This window comes from Castor canadensis, chromosome 5, assembly GCF_047511655.1.
Source record: "Castor canadensis chromosome 5, mCasCan1.hap1v2, whole genome shotgun sequence".
Classification (NCBI taxonomy): domain Eukaryota; kingdom Metazoa; phylum Chordata; class Mammalia; order Rodentia; family Castoridae; genus Castor; species Castor canadensis.
In genome coordinates, this window is record NC_133390.1 from 1,013,309 (window position 1) to 1,030,901 (window position 17,593).

The 17,593-nt window shown below is 56.3% G+C and overlaps 1 protein-coding gene across 4 annotated transcripts in view; it reads right to left on the bottom strand.

The window, feature by feature from the left end:
* Nucleotides 1-17,593, bottom strand: part of Col18a1 (collagen type XVIII alpha 1 chain) — a 56,735-nt gene that overhangs the window by 14,555 nt on the left and 24,587 nt on the right. For all 4 annotated transcript variants that reach the window (XM_074072475.1, XM_074072474.1, XM_074072473.1 and 1 more), the window contains exons 4-25: nucleotides 16,960-17,019; nucleotides 15,035-15,164; nucleotides 11,251-11,327; nucleotides 10,835-10,993; nucleotides 10,332-10,358; nucleotides 9,412-9,474; nucleotides 9,224-9,310; nucleotides 8,859-8,912; nucleotides 8,543-8,701; nucleotides 7,687-7,749; nucleotides 7,285-7,311; nucleotides 5,773-5,904; nucleotides 5,359-5,421; nucleotides 4,102-4,128; nucleotides 3,380-3,415; nucleotides 2,730-2,801; nucleotides 2,511-2,546; nucleotides 2,100-2,189; nucleotides 1,045-1,074; nucleotides 919-945; nucleotides 615-677; nucleotides 322-396 (exon numbers count right to left, since the gene is read on the bottom strand). In XM_074072475.1, the coding sequence (XP_073928576.1) occupies nucleotides 322-396; nucleotides 615-677; nucleotides 919-945; nucleotides 1,045-1,074; nucleotides 2,100-2,189; nucleotides 2,511-2,546; nucleotides 2,730-2,801; nucleotides 3,380-3,415; nucleotides 4,102-4,128; nucleotides 5,359-5,421; nucleotides 5,773-5,904; nucleotides 7,285-7,311; nucleotides 7,687-7,749; nucleotides 8,543-8,701; nucleotides 8,859-8,912; nucleotides 9,224-9,310; nucleotides 9,412-9,474; nucleotides 10,332-10,358; nucleotides 10,835-10,993; nucleotides 11,251-11,327; nucleotides 15,035-15,164; nucleotides 16,960-17,019 (1,557 nt within the window). The remainder of the gene's footprint in view (nucleotides 1-321; nucleotides 397-614; nucleotides 678-918; nucleotides 946-1,044; nucleotides 1,075-2,099; nucleotides 2,190-2,510; nucleotides 2,547-2,729; nucleotides 2,802-3,379; nucleotides 3,416-4,101; nucleotides 4,129-5,358; nucleotides 5,422-5,772; nucleotides 5,905-7,284; nucleotides 7,312-7,686; nucleotides 7,750-8,542; nucleotides 8,702-8,858; nucleotides 8,913-9,223; nucleotides 9,311-9,411; nucleotides 9,475-10,331; nucleotides 10,359-10,834; nucleotides 10,994-11,250; nucleotides 11,328-15,034; nucleotides 15,165-16,959; nucleotides 17,020-17,593) is intronic.

Genomic DNA, 17,593 nt, shown 5'->3' on the forward strand with positions numbered 1-17,593 from the left:
ACAGGTGGGGCCGCTCCTGCAGTGAGGCCAAGTGAGGGGCTGCTGCACTGGGGCTCAATTCCCCTGCTTTTCTGCAGTTGGACTCTGCCAGCAGGGCAAAGGGACAGGAGAACAATGGGGGCCAGCAGGGACATGCCCAGTAGGCTTCTGAGAGGTGGACAGAGGGAGGGCAAAAGGATACAGTCTACGGAATATTCTGCAACCTGTGAGAAGAGTCTGAGTGTGTCAGAAGCCTGCCCCTCTCTCAGAAGGGCAAACCCCTTTGCTGTCCCCACAATGTCGCAGAAACCCCACATCCATCTGGAAGGAAGGGGCCCTCACCTTCGCTCCTTTCTGGGTGGGGCCCAGAGCTCTGCCATCAGGGCTGAAGATGCTGCCAGGTTCCCCCTTCTCACCCTGGAACAGCAGGGGCAAGGGGCGGGGAATGGGCCAGGGCTTGAGGTAGCCCAGTGCCCCCCACAGACACCCCCAAACAGAAATATAGAGAGGATGGGCCTTGGCTTTCCAGAGGGAGCCTGGGACCGGGCCCCCTGATGGTTCTAGTGAAGGACTCCAGGCACAGTCAGGGCTTATGGGGGTGACTCATCCAAGCAGACAGCACCCCAGCCCCTTACCTTGGGCCCTGGGAAGCCTTGCTCGCCTTTGGAACCCAGGTCACCCTTTGGTCCGGCAGGACCCTGTAATGAAGAGCAGGCAGGAGTGAGGGCCCCTGAGCAGTGCACACTTGGTCCCCATGACCCCCCAGCCCCTCGGGGTCCTGACCGTTAGAGGACCCTAGGCACCCTCTCCCTGCTAACATCATGGTGCCCTCAAGAAAAACAATCGTCCCTGCCCCTTGGCTCTAATGAGGCCGACCCCAGCTCACAGGGCTGTCCCGAGCACACAAGGAGACCCGCAGTGACGGATGAGGCTACTTACGGGAAAGCCCGCGGATCCCGGCCTGCCCTGCGGAGAGAGGGACAGCGTCAGCTTTCAGGGTGACACTCCAAAGCCAGCTGCCGCCCAGACCCACAGCAAATTCCTCAGAAGAAAAGTGGCACGTACCTCAGGTCCAGCCACACGTGCGATTGCTCGCTGTCCCCAGGCAGGCGGAAACAAGAATCAGGGAGAAAGAAAGGAAAGCGACCTTCAAAATTAAATTCCCTTCTCACACATTACCGATGTAAAATCACAATTCCAAAGCAAGAGTTAAAACGAAAACTTCCAACTCTCCTCCTGGTTTTTGCCTCAAGATCCCCCGGGTGACAACTGAGCCCCTCCTGGGGAGCCCCCTCCTGGGGAGTCCCCTCCTGGGAAGCCCCCCATGGCACATGCCTCCAGCTTGGAGCAGCTCTGTGGCTGGGACGCAGGGTCGGTGCCACTTTACAGTCCCGAAAAGACAAGCTCATGAAGTCCCAAGTCCTTGCTTGCCATATGGGAGTGGCCCTGCCTACCAGGGGCCTTTCTGACCAATTGGCCACCGTGCCCACGTACACTGCTGGAGGGGACCAGCATAGCCTTTGACTCTGCCCCTGTCTGTCCATCCCAGGAACCCGATGGCCCTGGGCCAGGCCCTTCTGATCATTCCCACTCTTAGGCTCAACCTGCTCTCAGGACCCTTGTGCTCCCCGTCTTGACAATGAGATTGTTGAGCACAGAGAGGTTAGGCTATGTGTCCAGGGTCACACAGCTGACAGCTGGAGCTGGGATTTGGGGCCAGGTGGTTGCCCCATCCCTTCTCTGGCTGTGCCCAGGGCAGCCCCTTCCATGGCAGCTCAGGGGCAGTAGGAATCTGAGCCATTGGTCACACATTGTGAGGAGGGCTACAGCAGCAGCCCTGGGCTCAGGTTTGGTGGCAGGGCCATTAGGCACATCTGTACCCGGATTCCAGTCACATGTAGGTAGAGGGTATGCTGCCACAGGTACCACAAAAGGGCAGTGGTAGCCATGACAGCTGAAGGACCCAACGGGCCCTGGTGGGGAGGGAGTTTTAGCCTCTACACAGCCTCTGCCCAAAAACGTAGGGCTGCCCTGTCTTCCGATGAGGGCAGATCTGGGGCTGTATCACCAAAGGCCAAGGGACTGGCCCTGCTGGGCGCCCACCCACACAGGGTCCTTACATCCTGATCTGACACGTAGACCACAGGCCCTGGGGGTCCAGGGGGCCCAGGGAGGCCAGGCTGCCCCACTCCATCCTTTCCTGGGTCGCCCTGCAAGAGAGTGTCATGTGTCAGCCCTACACAACTGCTGTTCTGTCCAGGTCCCCAGAGCCCATTTAGCCTCGGAGGGGGTTCCCACAGCCCATGGGGCTGTGTGGCTGGCACAGGGGTGTGTACAGTGGCCCTGTTCCTCAGGACAGGCTCCAATCAAGGGCCATCCCACTTCATATGCTGCATCCCTGGGAGCCACCCCTACCCACTTGAGGGCCCCATGTTCTCAGGCCACATGAGTGGCGGGGTGGGAGGTACCAGCCCCACTGTCCACCCGCTCTATGCCTACACCACACCCCACCCTGCCCTGTAGGGACTCACTTTTTCTCCCTGGCTCCCTTTATCTCCTTTTGGTCCCTGCAGAGACAGACAGAAATGGTTTGTCACAAACACAGAGAGCCCTTTAGGGGCAGGGACCAGACTCCAGGGACAGTCCTCTATTCCCTGGGCCACTGGGGACTGTGTGCCCGCTCTCCTCCAGATGTGGCTCCTCTAGGGGCTTCTCCCCTTTGGCACGCTGGGCCCATCATAGTCACTCACCGTCGGCCCAGCTAAACCCTCTCTGCCAGGGAGACCAGGGAACCCGCGGGCTCCATCCGCTCCAACTTCTCCCTGGAACAGATAAGCGGAGGGTTCAGCACACTGGCTGTGGAGTAGGGGGCTGTGGAGACCCCAGGCGGAAGCCACCGAGCTGTGGATGGGACAATATCCCAGACTTCTGCTGGTCCCTAGCCGAGGCCTGAAGGGGATGCAACCGCCAGCCCTCAAAGGGAGGACGTGTGAGGGGAGGAAGAAGAGGATCCCGAGGGGCCTGGGCGTTCAGATGACTGGTGTAGCTCGCACAGTTTATGGGCAGGGAAGAGAAGGAAGCTCATGTTCCTCCACTCGGTGACATCCAGGGGAGCCTGGGGATGTCCACGGGGATGGGGAGGCTCTGGGAGAGAATGTCCTGGGGTCACATTTAGAGCAGGCATGGAGTAAATTATAAAGAAACAAAAGGAGGCCAAGGAAGGAGGACCAAGGCCCGGGCTGGACAGAGGTTTCTCCTGTGTCCTCTGCACCCGGCCTGACCACCTCTGGGGTGTGCCTGACATCACCACCACTGAGGCACAGTGGTGATGGGGCTTCTTGCTTCTGGGGGTCCTGCCTCCCAGATGGCTCAGTTTCCTGAGCCTCAGCAAGGTTCTTACCTTGGCCCCAGGCGGTCCAGTCACTCCGGGATCACCCTAGGTGGACAAAGGGCTCTGTGAGTGTGGTACGTGGTCCAGCCCACCCCTGGGTGATATCCACCTGCTTCTCTGTGGAGAAGGGGGCGATAACCACATAGGGCACCCCCCACCTTGGACCCCTTCCCCAGCTCAGAACTGAGGGGTCCTGGGACGACCCCACCTGTCCTTGAACCCAGCTCTGGCCCTAAAGGGCTTTGATGGTAGGGGGTGAGTGGAAGATGGCTGCTGCCCATGGTGACTACCAGAGGCAGCCAGATGGAGACTCCCCTGGAGTGGCTCCTGTCCCACCCCAACCCCGAAGCCTGGCACAGGCCTGAGGAAAGGTGGGGGCTGCAAGGCCCCACAGGGATGGGAGGAATAGAGGCTGCGTTCCTGGCCCCTCAGGCTGAGGATCTGGGGGCTCGGGGCTCCTTCCTGAAGCCCTAATAGACTTCAGCTGGTGGGATCAGGAACCTGAACTCTCAGGGCTTTGGAAAGAACATGGATGACACCAGCCCCGACGCTCGGTGTCTTGGAGGGCAGTGGCTGTTTTCTCTGCTAGAGTTTTCCTGTATTTTGTTTCCCAGGTCAAACTCCCACTTGTCTTGTGATCAGAAAACCAAGGCCGCTGAGGCAGTAACTCCGCAGCCAGCAGCAGGGGCTTCTCTGCTATCGAAAGGAGGTCAAGATCTCTTCTCACTGACCTTGAGTCCTGGTAGGCCGGGCGGGCCCTGTCAGGGCAGAGGAGATGTAGAATTAGTGCAGCTTCCCCTGCTGCGAGATACTTTATCCCATGGGAAAATACGCCCTTTCCTAGCACTACAGCTCCAATGGAAAAGAGAAACTCCAGTTTTCTATAAAGGAGCCAATGTGCCCTGCAAAATGCCACAGGCAGGGGTGGGGGCCTCACCACCATCACCATGGTCTCTGCGTGGCCTGGGGCTGCCGTGTCACCAGCTGAGTCACCCCACAAGCCATTCCTGCCTGCCTATCACCAAAATAACCCTTTATTTCATTTAGCTAAAAAGGAAGCGCACTTTAACAACTGTCAGTGTGTCCACAGCCTGTGCAGCTTGCTGAGAGCCCTGAGGCTGACAGACGAAGCTGTCCCCTTGACAGGTGTGGTGGTACATGCCTGTAATCTGAGCCCTGGGGAGGCTGAGGCAAGAGGATTACCAGTTCCAGACCAACCTGGGTTACACAGCAAGACCCTGTCTCAAAATACCAAAAAAAAAGCTCTAAGTTATAACAGTAAAGCTATTGTAGCTTATCATGGAATTCCTTTCTGCTTAATTAAAATTCCTCATTAATTTTGCTCAGAATAAGCTTCCTGCTGCATGTTCTCAGCAGGTGGAGTCCGAGTAGCCAAGCAGATGCTGGGATTTAAGGTCAGTGCTCCCCCCACCCCGTGGTACTCTGGTGCCCAGTGACCTTCAGGGGAGGGTAGTGACCTTGGACGAGATGGCATCGCTGGCAGGGCTACAGCAGGGGACAAGGGAGACGTCGGCATCACATCCCCTGGACATGTTCATATCTGTCTGGCCTCACATCTGTCTCATCCGAGCCCAGGGTATTTTGGGATTTTGGTGCCTACTTGCTGACCCCCATTCTGACGAGTGCACAAGTCAGCAGCAGAAAAGTGGAAGTGTCACACAGTGCCCCATTTTAATTCACTCTACTCATGCCAAATATTTGTAACTTCTCAAAAGCAGAGCCGCAGAAAAAATTCAATGTCTTGCTTCTTCACAAAGACCTGTCCTTTAGGGTCTGTCTGCCCCACATTCAGTGACCCTGTCCACTGATCAGCCACCCCTTTCCCCGACCTGGGGACTAGGTTCTCGCCCTGCACTTGCTGACTCAGTAAGTTTCTAGGATGGTTCTGTACACCACCCCCCATATGTAGTGGGTCCTGAGGACACCTCTGCCCTAAGTGTCCCCACCACTCTCTTCGCAGACGGTACCTGTGGTCCAGCAGAGCCTCTGGCTGTCGACCAGAATGGCATCCCAGAGCCTTCCATGTCATCCTGGAAGAGCCACAGGAAGGACACTCAGTCTCAGTCCCTTCTTAAAGGAAAGGCCCCTCCCCGAGACCCAGGAAAGTGGAGGTGGGGCTGCAGGGGAGTGGGCGATTCTCAGGGCTGCGGCCATGTGGGAGGCAGCTGTCCTCAGGGAGTGTCTGAGGTGACAGGGACCCTGGTGAGTGGGAGCCCTGTTCAGCCTCCCGGGTGAGGCTCATCTGCCCTGGGTCTGACATGCCCCAGGTTCCCTGAAGAACATCCAAGGGATGGAGGAGCCAGGGCAGCAGCTACGGACTCTGGGACAACAGGGCACAAACACCCCAGACTTTCTGGGAGCTAAGAGCAGCACAGACGCACAAATCCAGCAGCGAATCCTGGTCCTGGTGGCCCTGGGGGTCCCGGGGGTCCTTGCGGTCCAACTGGCCCAGGGGCTCCTGCCAAGCCGTTCTCCCCAGGTGTGCCAACAGGGCCGGGGTCTCCCTTGCTTCCCTGCATGATGGAGAGACAATGTCACTGCCTCTGTCAAGCCCAGGCAGCCACTGTGAACCCAGTACAGATGCTATGCTTCCTTAGTATGCGTTTTTATCTGAAAATCCAGAGATAAGTCACATTCTACAAAGCACTGCGCACCCAGTAGCATCTCATCTGGCTTTACGAGACAATTTCATCCACTTAAAACCAAGAGGGCCCAGCGAGACCCACAGTGCACAAGCCTGCCGCTGTGGTCTCTGGTCACAACGTCCACTCCACAGAGCATGCGGCATGCATGGCCGTTACCTCTGGCCCAGGCTCCCCGATGGGGAGTGGGGGTAGAGAGGAGCAGAGGTAGCAGGCAAGGAGGAAGGGCAGGCCACTGCAAGGAGCAAGGAGAAAGGAGAGAAAGGCTCAGGGCAGGTCTGTGTGTGGACTCAGGACACCGTCTCCACCGAGCAGCTGGGGTTATGGTGGACACAAGGCATGGCTGTCACTTTGTTAGTCTCAAGGACTTCAGTAGCAGTGTGTGTTGGGGCTTGCCTCCCTGCCACTCAGTGTAAGGGAACCAGGGACCTATTGAGGGACCAGAGTGAGGGTGCAGAAGGCTGGACTTCATGCAGTCAGCCCTGAAGCAGGGGCCTGGCTGCTTGCTTGTCCCGGAGACCCCACTCACCACACCCCACTTAGACTCTATAAGCCTGTCTCCCCATTTGAAAACAGACGATCTCCTTGGCTCAGGGAGAACCTTGTGAGACAGTGTGAGAGACACCCTGAGCCCAGTGCTGACTTAAGACAAGGGCAGGGCTCCTGCAGGCACCTGGCCTCACCTCAGCTCTTGCCTGCTGCAGCGGCTGGGTCCCTGGGTCTGAGCCACTGGCACTTGCTGGTTTAAACAGGTAGCTACATGCTGTACATGGTGTCACCAAGAGGGCCCTGAGTTCAGGACTCCCTGCTGACCAGCCCGAAGTCCAGGGGTGTGGGGGCAGGGCAAGCATGGGGGAAGCTGTGACCTCCTCCACTTTCCCTCTCAGAGCCAGCAAGGCCTCCCATTGGAACCACAGGCAGAGCCAGGACGGGCCTCCCCGAAAGCAGCGAAGCATGAGGTCGCTCGGAACCCCACTCACACTGTCCACTGGGAGCTCGATTCCAAATTTGTCAGTTGCCAGGACCACTCTGGTCTCAACGCATTTGGCTCAGACCAGAGCCAGAGCGGGAATGACTGCACAGGACAAATGCACTGCTCCTGCCTGGGCAAGTCCTGGCAGGACAGCCTGAGCTGGGGTCATGGTCAGCACCAAGGAGCACACTTACTGACCACAGGGCCCCCTGCACCCTGCTCAGGACACTTTCACTGAGCGGATGGCCCTGGCTAGGTGAGAAGATGTTGGTTTGTACCTTGGGTCCTGGAGCGCCGACATCACCCTGTGGGGAAAAGGCAGGGTTACAATAAACTCAGACCACCACTGCAGCCCCACCCTGATGTCACCTGCCCCACAGGGACTGGTCTATTTGGGCCATTTAGTCGTTCCTGCTGTAGTCCTGTTTCCAATGGGGATGAACCCCAGGGGCGTCACTCAGCAGAGTGAAGCCAGGAGATCCTGTGCCAAAGTGACCTCAGCCTGACACTGGTGCCCTCCATGATCTGTGTGCCTCCTGCAACCCTGTGTGTCCCCCACAACCCGTGTGCCTCCCCTGCACCCCGTATGCCTCCCACGACCCTATGTGTACCCCCACAACCTGAACGTGCAGGTCTGTGCACCCTCTGCCCACGCAAGTGACACTCGCGAGGTGACTTACAAGGCTGCCTTTCTGGCCCGCCATTCCTGGGGGGCCCTCTTTTCCTGGAGGTCCTGGCGGTCCCTAGGGAGAACAGAGCAGACTGAGGGCTGGATGGAACCCAGTCACTACACAAGAGCCACAGTGAACAGTGACTAGCAGGCTCCCCGAGAAGCTGGGACACAATGTCCCCAGACACAGGCCGAGTCCCGGGCTCAGGGGACACCTGCCGCAGTGCAGAGGCCGCCATGTTCAGTGTTTGCTCTTTGTCTCTCTCCGAGTTGCCAATCAAACTGGGGAGACTGGGGTGGGCTGCTCACACGCTGCTGTTGGGGTGTCCCTAGCTGCTTCAAAGGAACTGCCTAGCAAGGTGTGCAAACCAAACCTCTGGATGGGGTCCACCACATAGCCATACACTTACTGACTGTGACTATGGTGTGTCCTTGAGTGAGAAACAAGGCCACATGGCTGTCACCATGTGACCAGTAACCACAGTGACATCCGTTGGCCCCCACCAGGCCTCTGCTGAGGGCTGGCAAACAGCAGAGCCACAGGGCTCTGCAGTTCCCATGGGTGGTAAGACAGTCACCCCACTTTCCATCCACCCATGCCTCTGAATAAGGCCCCAGGGCTCTCCATCCCAATCATAAGAATAATTTTCAGACACCCTCTGTGAGGTCTGCTGACCTGCAGAGCCTGGAGAGCTTAGCAGAGTAGACTGTGGTCACCCAGAGGTTCAGCACCCCCAGAACTACGGGGCAGCTCACCCAGGCTCCCGTCTTGAAGAATGGATGTCAGGGTGGTGAGCGGAGAGGCCCCTGCAGGTGCCTGTCCCATCCCAGCAGATATGGCCACCATGGTGAATGGCAGGACTTACCGGGGGGCCAGGAAACCCGGGAGACCCATCTCGCCCAGGCACACCAGGAAGGCCTGCGGGTCCTGGAGCATAGGAACTGTTGACTCCAAAGCGGCCTGGCTCTCCGGGCAGGCCTGGGACACCGGGGGGCCCTGGAGGGCCAGGGAGACCTCGGGGACCCTGGACATGAGAGACACCACTGTCATGGCACAGAGCCAAGCCCAGTGATGAGCCCCTCCCCAACCAGCCTTGGGCCATTCCTTTGGGGTCCTGGCTGAGGTTTCAGGACCATGGCCCATTCCACATGTGACCAGAGATATTGGCAGTGGTCACTCACCCTGAGGCTCTCCATGTCTCCACTAAAGCCGGACCCCTCCATGTCAATGAAGGTCTGAGGAAAGAGCCAGAGGCCTGTCAGTGGCACACAGACCCGCCCCTGCTCAGCTGTCCCCTGACCACTGACCCGAGTGCTGGGTGCTCAAGATGTCCACATGGAAGCAAAGAAAAACACCAGGGCTCCTCTGCTGCCCTCAGAGAGATCTGAAGGACAGTGGGCGAGGGTCCCATGGCAAGGCCCACAGTGCAGCGGGACCTGCCCAAGCCCCCAAAGCAGGGGCTAATTCTTCACCTCCAGGAGGCCATCCCAGGCTTGAGGATATGAGGGTAGAGGATATGAGTGGAGGAGGCCAAGGGTGGACTCACCAGCTTGTCCTGTCTGAAAGAGGGTCCTGGTGGCCCTGGAGGCCCTTGGGGTCCCGGAGGTCCTCTCACCCCAACCCCAGGATCTCCCTGTGACAAAGCCAAATCAGTCATATAGAGGGCACATGACCTCCACCTCAAGTGGGGGGGGACGGGGACAGGAACGCCTTCCCCAGCCTGTGCACACTCACCTTTTCACCCTTGGGGCCCACTTCTCCTGGGGTCCCTGGGAAGCCCTGTGGACCAGTGTCTCCCTGGAAGAAAAGGGCAGGGGCTGCGCATGGGGAGGCACTCCTCTCCTTCCGTAGCACAGGGCCTGGGCTCCTCACCCCAAAGCAGGGCTCAGACAGAAGTTGAACCCTATACAGGGTGCATGGCAGCCCAGGGAATCAGGAGGTGCTGTACAACCAAGGGGCCCCAGAGCAACAGCTGGGGCTCAATGGTGACGCTTCCAGCTACAGAAGATCTTGCTTCAGTCAGTTGTGACAAGAGAGCCTGGGACCCATGTGTAGTCTCTCCACAGGTGCCAACTGGGAGAAACACCGATATCCTCACCAGACAGTGGGTGCTGGGTCTGTTACACGGTGCATGTGTGCGTTTATGTGTACACACGTTTGTGCACATATGTACACAATGCTTGAGTACACTCATGTACGCACACATGCATGCACACACTCTGTGCACTGGCCAGGCTCTGCGAATCCTCCCACTGTGGACACTGGCTAACTCCCTCAGAGTCCTCAGCAGTGTCGGGTGAGGTTTTGTTGTCGAGTGCAAAGTGTTTCCTAGCAGTCACTCTGGTCAGCATGAAGTGTCCCTTCCCTGTATTGCAGCCCCTCCCCAGCACTTTCAGACTGTCCAGCTCTTTCTGTGCATTCTTCTCCTCTAAGGACTTGCAAGGTACACCTCTTTTTTTCCTGGTACGTAGCCTGAACATCCCAACACCCATGCGTGACCACGGCTTTCCATCCACAATTAGACTTGTATTTGCTTAATGAAAGCGAAGCTGCATTTTCAAGGTGATTTTACTGTGAGATCCCCCCATTTCAGGCAAGAGGGCTGTGTGTCTTATGCAAACACCAAGTCTGCTACGAAGGAAAAGCAAACTTACCGGCTTCCCGACTTCACCAGGGTCACCCTGGAATGTGCAGGAGAAAATGTTAGTGATGGAAATCACCTCTGCTGTCTGCCACCACCCAGGATCAGAACCCAAAAATGCATTCCGGCTCTTACAGCCCCAAGCTGCAAAACCAAGCCACACAGGACCATCATTCACTGCTTACTGTGTATTTATTTATTGTGGCGCAATGAGTTTTGAACTCAGGACCTCACGCTTGCTAGGCAAGTGCTCTACCACTTGCGCCATCCCCCCCACCCCCGCCAGCTTACTGCTGTCAAGAGCTCACATGGGGGTAGGGCTGGCTTGACATACCCTGCTTTCCACATCCTGGCCACCTTCCAGCTCTGCCCTCAAGTGGAGAGCTGGTCTGCAGTCTCCAAGGTCTGAAGATGAGGCTGCTGGATCCTGGCAGACTCTCACACCAGCCCCACTCCTCCTGCCCCAGCCCCAGTCCCAGCACCAGACCAGACCATCAAGAGGAGCCCCGTACTCACCGGCTGGCCATCCTTCCCTGGAGGCCCAGGGAGTCCTGGGGGTCCCTGTAGCCCAGGGGTATTGGGGTTCTGCACCACTGGGCCTGCGGGGCCCTGGGGACCGACTGGGCCTGGCAAGCCCGGAGAACCTGGCTCCCCCTTCTGCCCCTTCTGGCCTCCCTAGGGACAAAGAGGACACAAGGGCACACACATTCTCCTGCTGTCTCTGCACTCGCCTGAGTCCTGGCTGAACACTGCATTTCAAAGGGGACTCACAGGGTGGACGTGCAGAGAGGTCACATACAGTGGACACACGGGCACTGTGTGTGGGCACAGGGAAGGCAGGGCACAGGGAGGGGGCACAGGCCAGAGGGACTTCCTTAGGGTCACAGTGAGAGGGGCAGAAGGCACTGAGAGCTCTGGGGAGGTGGTCGTACCTTTTCCTGGCCGCCTCCAGGGCTCCGGATATTCTCATCCCACGTGCCATCCCACTTTGAGTCAGGAACGGTCTGACCTGGAAAGAGCCAGAGGGGGCCACTGTCAGGCCCCGAGTGGCTCCTGGGCCCTGCTCCCCTGTCCCAGGGATGCTCCCGCCAAGCTCTCTGGGTCAGGGGTCAATGGGAGTGACCACACAGTGCAGGCAACAGGAGAAAATTCGAAATCAGATAACCAAACCAGCCAGCGTTCCAGGCAATCCCAGCAATGGCTGAAACCTTGCAGAATATTTTCCCTGAATTTCTTTTAACAAGAGAACTTGGCCCCACAAAATGCCTTCATGTTACTTTATTTCTCCTTCCCAGGATTTAATTTGAAAAACCAAAAACTAACAGAAATCTGAAGGTGGATGAACCCCACAGATGACAGACGTGGACCTATTGTCATCCATCTTGTGCCTCACAGCCAGACTTCAATTCTCTCTCTTCATTTCTTCTTTTTCAGAGTGACCTGAGCATCTGTGGCATCTATCATGACCCTCCTCCGAAGATATCATGGCGTCACCTAAGTGAAAGGACGGCCTCACAAGCCAGTACCCACACTTGGGAACTCATACTGATGTCTGTGATGACCAAGTACACAGCTCACATCAAGTTTTCCCTTGGCTTCTCTAGGGACAGTGACAGTGGGGACACCTGTTTCATCTGTGGTCAGTTCTGTTTGTGGTCCAACGCTGTGCCTGCTTTCAGCCAGCCTTTTAGTTAAGAATGGTTTTTATAAGTTCAGCAAGAAAAGTGCAATGGTAACAGGCACACAGACACAGGTGGCCCCCCAGCCTGTGGATCCCACCACGGGCACTGCTCCTTCTCTCTGGTCCCCAGCTGTATCTGCTGTAGTGGGTTCCGGGTTGCAGGTCCCCCCAACTTCTCCCAGAGGATGAATAATGAGGTTTTTGTGGGGAGACTTAGAGATGGTGCTTGATGGACTCTTGGCCCCTGTTTATCACCACGGATCCCAGGACACAATACACAATTTACTATGTTGATGTCACATTTCTTGGGGACCTGTAGATGTTCCCAGTTCCTGAGTGCCGTTTGGGGCTATCTTGTGCCTCCTCAGCCGGGTGTGGATGGGTGTTTGGACAGTCATCATTGGCTAAGTGTGGTGGCTGGTGGGAGTCAAGCCCCTTACGTCAAACATGAGGGTTGACCAACCTCAAGAGAGGTTGCTTTCTACAGGACGCATGTCCTTGTGGCTCACTATCCTTGTGGCTCTGTAGGACACCTGCCAGTTTCCAGAAGAAACTGGAGGCACATCTGCTTCTGGGCTCTGAGACCACTGCCCAATGGCGGGGCATTGGTGACTGTTCTTGTCCACAGCCCTGCCCTGGGCTACCTCTGCTCAGTAAGGAGCCAGGCTGGATGTCTCTGTAACCCCACTAACTCACCCCTACCCACACACAGCACCTCAGTCAAGAATGCACCTGCAGGATGCAGACAGTCACGTCCGGCCACCAGAGGGCAGCACAGGCTCTTTCCTGAGGATGGTGAGCGTGCCAAAGGCTAACTCAGCTCACAACTGCACAAACATTGTGAAAAGAAACCAAAGAACTAAACAAAAGGTATCCACGGGTCTGAAGACCTGATATTGTCAAAGTGTCAATGCCACCAAAGCAACAGTCCTGGTCAAACCCTTTCAGGCTTTTTTTTTCTTCCTTTTTCCAAGATCCACAGGACTTCAAAGGACTTGGAATATCCACGGAAAGGAAGAAGCGCCCCCGGGACCAGGCCTTCCTGCTCCACACTTCCTAAGAGCACCAGACCGTGGTATTGTCAAGACAGACAGGGTGACCCACGGGACAGAACGGGGCCCAGAAAGAGACACACATATGCACCCCGATCCTCGACAGAGGCACGGAGGCAGCTCAGCAGGAGAAAGGACAGTCATTCCAATGCACAGAGACAGAACTGGGCACAGGAGGCAAAAATTAAAACAAAAGTTCCCCACTTCACACCATTTAACAAACTAAGAGAAAATGAATCGTAGATCTAAATGCAAAACCTAAAATTATAGAACAGTAGAAAAGCTTTGTGAGCTCTTAGATAAACTTGAGTCTATAAAAAGTGAATTAATACACAGAATTTCAAAATGAACAAACTTCTGCTTTTCTCAAGATGCTATTGAAAAACTGAACAAGCTGGGCATGGTGGTGCACACCCACCACCCCAGTACTCGCCTGCAAGCCCAGCACTGGGGAGGCTGAAGCAGGAGGACTGAGGGTTGGAGGCTGGCTTGGGCTACATAGTGAGTTCAAGCCCTTCCTGAGCTGCATGGTAAGACCTTGTCTGGGAGAGGAGAGGGAGGGAGATAAAATGAAGAAGACAAGACACAAACCGAGAAAATATTTGCAAAACATCTGATAAAGGGTTCAAGTCCAGAATATCTATTCAAAAAGCAGGTGTAAAAGATTTGGACATTTTACTACATAGAACAGTAAGTAAGCAAATGAAAGATGGTCAGCCTGATGGATCTGATGGAAGTGCAAACCAAAGAGACGGAGAGGCCACCCGACACCATGAGGACTCAAGACTGACCTCACCAATGTGGGGGGAGCAGGGCCTTCCCCACACTGGGCTGGGTGGACAACCACCTGTGCCACAGCTTGCTTCAGGACTTGGACCTGCACCCGGCTGCTGGCCTGCTGGTCTAGGAAGGCGCATGTCCATGGAGGGGACTGGAAGCTCCAGAGAAGCTTATCTGTAACTGCCCAAAGCTGGACACAGCCCAGATGCCCTTGAGCGGATGGACACACTGGTGTATGGATCAAACCACTGAAAACTACAACAGATGACTCCTAAGATATGGCTTTGGAGCCAAGTAGTCCAGACCAGAGGTGCTCACAGTGACCCCACTTCTATGGTATTCAAGGAGAGACCACTGTCCATGGTGGCAGAAACCTGACCAGTGGCTGCCAGGATGGGAGACAAGGAAGTCTTGCAGTTTGTGGATGTGGTCCGTCTTCACTGGACCCCAAGCCACAGGACAGATGGACAAAGGACTGGGCTGGCCCCGAGGGCCCTGAGGACCCTGGGGCTCTGGGGACATGTACCCCACTCACAAATTTGAGGAGATGGACACTTTGCCCACCTTCCCCACTTATGAGTCAATGAAGGTGAGTGGCCCCAAGAAGCTGCGAACACCCTAGGTGGGCAGCCAGCTGGAACCAGGAACCTTGGTCCTCAGCCATGAGAACCTGAGTTCTGGGTTTTCTCGGAGAGAACCCTCCAGGAGGGAGCCCTGTGGATGCTCCACCAGGAGGCCCGGCCTGCCTCCACCCCACAGAACAATGAGACAGGAAGTGGGCCCCAGCAATGGACAGCAAATTCCCTAAGACACAAATGTCGTTTTTAATCATCTCAGGCACACCAGCCCTGCCTCCTGCAGGTCAGTGGCCCTGTGCAGACTGCCAGGCAAAGGCCATCTTGCCCCAATGTCACTCCTCCCTCAGGCCAACCTGTGCTCTCCTAGTGACCCTGTGGGCCCCCAGACAAGGAGGCACTGTCTCTGGAGAGGTTCCTACACCTTCCAGCCGGAAACGATATACAAGGCACGTGGGAAGAAAGCCATATCCCATTGGCAGCTGGAGCTGCCCCACCACGACCCCACCATGAGGCCAGAGGTGGTCACAGGTAGGGACTGTCCCAGCCCTGGGAAGCTCTCATTACACACCACAGGCACACCACACCACGTTCACACACACACCACATTCAATATGTGAAGTTTTACCTCCTAATGGAGCCATTGTAATTTTTTCCTCGATTTCTTCAGTTCTGGAACCTTCAGTGTTGCTGCCTCCAGCCAAGGGTGGAGAAGTAACAGGGGGAACCTGGGGGAGGCTGGGTTGTAGGGACGTGCCCTGTAGGAGGGGAGCAGGAAAACAGTCCCGTTGTTCAGTGAACACAGACTTCCTGAGACATCAGGCCCTGATTGAGTTGGTGTGTAAAAGGAACAATTTACAGGTTTTAAGAAAAACATCATTTTAATTGGGAGGTTTCTGGACTTTCTCAGAGCTGTTCGCTCGGGGTTTTCTTCAGCCTGGGGTGTGGGGTGTCTTGCACTCTGGCAGGTCCCTAATTCCTAATCCTCAACATTTCCCAGGTGCCAGGGAGCAGGGGCCTCCTCGGGGCCTGGCACAGTTGCTTGCTGAGTCTGGGGACATTGGAAGGTGAGTCCAGATGCCCAGGGAGGGACCCTGTGGTGTCACTGTGGGGTGAGGGGAGCTGGTGTCCTTGTTGAGTAATATGACAGATTTTTCTTCCTCAGCCCCCAGCCAGCAGCCCCAGTGCTGGGCCAGCACCATGACCCCTCATGTAGATGAAGCCAGCTTTGCCCTGGAGACACACCGCCCTGTTCCTAGGACCACCTCAGGGCATCCAGGACACAGATCAGATGTCTGTGGCTCAAATGTGCAGCCAGGGACCTCCCAGCCCAATCAGGGACTCCTGGTGTCCCTATCAGTGATAAATGTGATCCAGACGGATGGACCTCAGTGGGCACCCTGGCCAGGGCAGCAGCTGTGAGGCTCATCCAAGGGTTCCCCCGGACACTGGCTTCCTTCATGGTCAAACCCTGTTGGCGTCACGGTCATCACAGCCACAGATGTCTCACACTCAGGTGGGTGCGGAGCCCTGTGGCCACCCTGAAGGGAGGCATCCACACAGTTCTTTGGATTGGCTGGGCCCCTCAGAAAGTCACTTATAGCCACGTGGGCTGTCCTGGGTGGATCTAGGATCCGGGTCAGAGTGGGCAGGTCATGGTGGGGAGGAACAGGAAACTCAAGTGGCCCATGCTGGTTATTAGCAATTCCTGGACAATGAGTGAGGCTGCCGAGGTCACACTGTCCAAGGATGGCATGGCAGGGCCTAGGACCATCATTGGGCCACAGTCCAATGAATGTGTCCAGGGACCCACAGAACATCAGAATACAGCCCAGGTGGCCATGTCCCCTTGTCCCTAAGAGCTGCCAGGCTTCACTCTCCCCAATGCAAAGGTTAGGGAGCAACCAATGCCCCTTCTGGGGGTCAGGGGTCATCATCTACCCTGTGATCATTCAGCATCCCACTGTGTTCTCACCCATGATGGCCAAGCTTTGGGAGGGGCTCCATATTGGAAACAGAAACACTTCACACCAGATGCTAGGCGCACAGGGTTGGGGGTGGGGGTGCCCAGGGGGGCTCATCCAAACGTGAAAAGCCATGTTCCTTCCGTGTCCAGGTCCCTCCCCTCCTGCCCTTTCTGTGTTCTCAGGCCTGAGCTCTTGCCATGTGGCTGCCTAGAGACTCTTCACCACAGGGCCATTGGGCTTTGTCCGTACCTCTGATACAAACCAGCCTGTTCTCTATGGCTGCCTACAAGCAGGGCAAATGAAATACCAAGGTCACTTGAAGACCAAAGGGACACTCAGAGTCAGAGGGCTCGCTTTGAAGGGCATTCATCCTCTGAGAAGCCACGAGACAGCAGAGTTGGGGAGGAGCAAGGCTGCCATCTGGCATAGCCCATCGCCCATTTCTAGCTGGGCATTTGTCTTCACCACACAGAAGAGCCCTGGGAAGTCACCTGTGTGTGCACACACTCCACTGCTGGGATGGACCCTGGCTGGAGAGACCCTCCCAATCCCTTGAAGGTGGTCTTGACCCCACCCAGCTACTCACAGACTTCTCCCTGTGGGGCCTGCGGCTGTCCTCAAGGCCACTTCCAAAGTCTCCGGATGCCTGTGGGGTATGAAGGAAGTGAAGATGTGACCAGAGCCCAGACCCCAGCAGGGCTGAGACAGCAAAGGAGGCCACTTCGGCTCTTGCCAGTCATCAGTGAGGACCGTCTTCAGTAGACACTTGTGATTTCTGTCCTCAGACACTGTCTGGGGAGAGGCCAGTGGCAGGCAGGCACCCTAGCAGCTTTTGTCAATGTGTCCACACTAGGCTGACCTCCGCATGGAGGAAGAACACACAGAGCCTCGAGATCCCATCCCAGCCCTTCACCCACCTGGACTGGACACCCTCACTCTAGTCTTGGTTGTGCCCTCCTCTCTGCCAAGGTGCTTTTAAGCTAATACAACCTGGAAGAGAAACACCCTCTGGGCCCATTAGTGACCTTAGCATTGAGGTAAGTAGGCCTGGTGGGGTGGGGGTGGGGGTGCAGCAGCTGCCCTGGTCATCAGATAGAAACCAGTTCCACTCCTGGGCTTCTCTCATGAATAAAGCAGTAGACTTATCAGGTGAGATACGAAAACTTGTGTACTTGTGGAGTGGACTTACATCACTGCCCACAGCCAGCCTTTGCCCAACC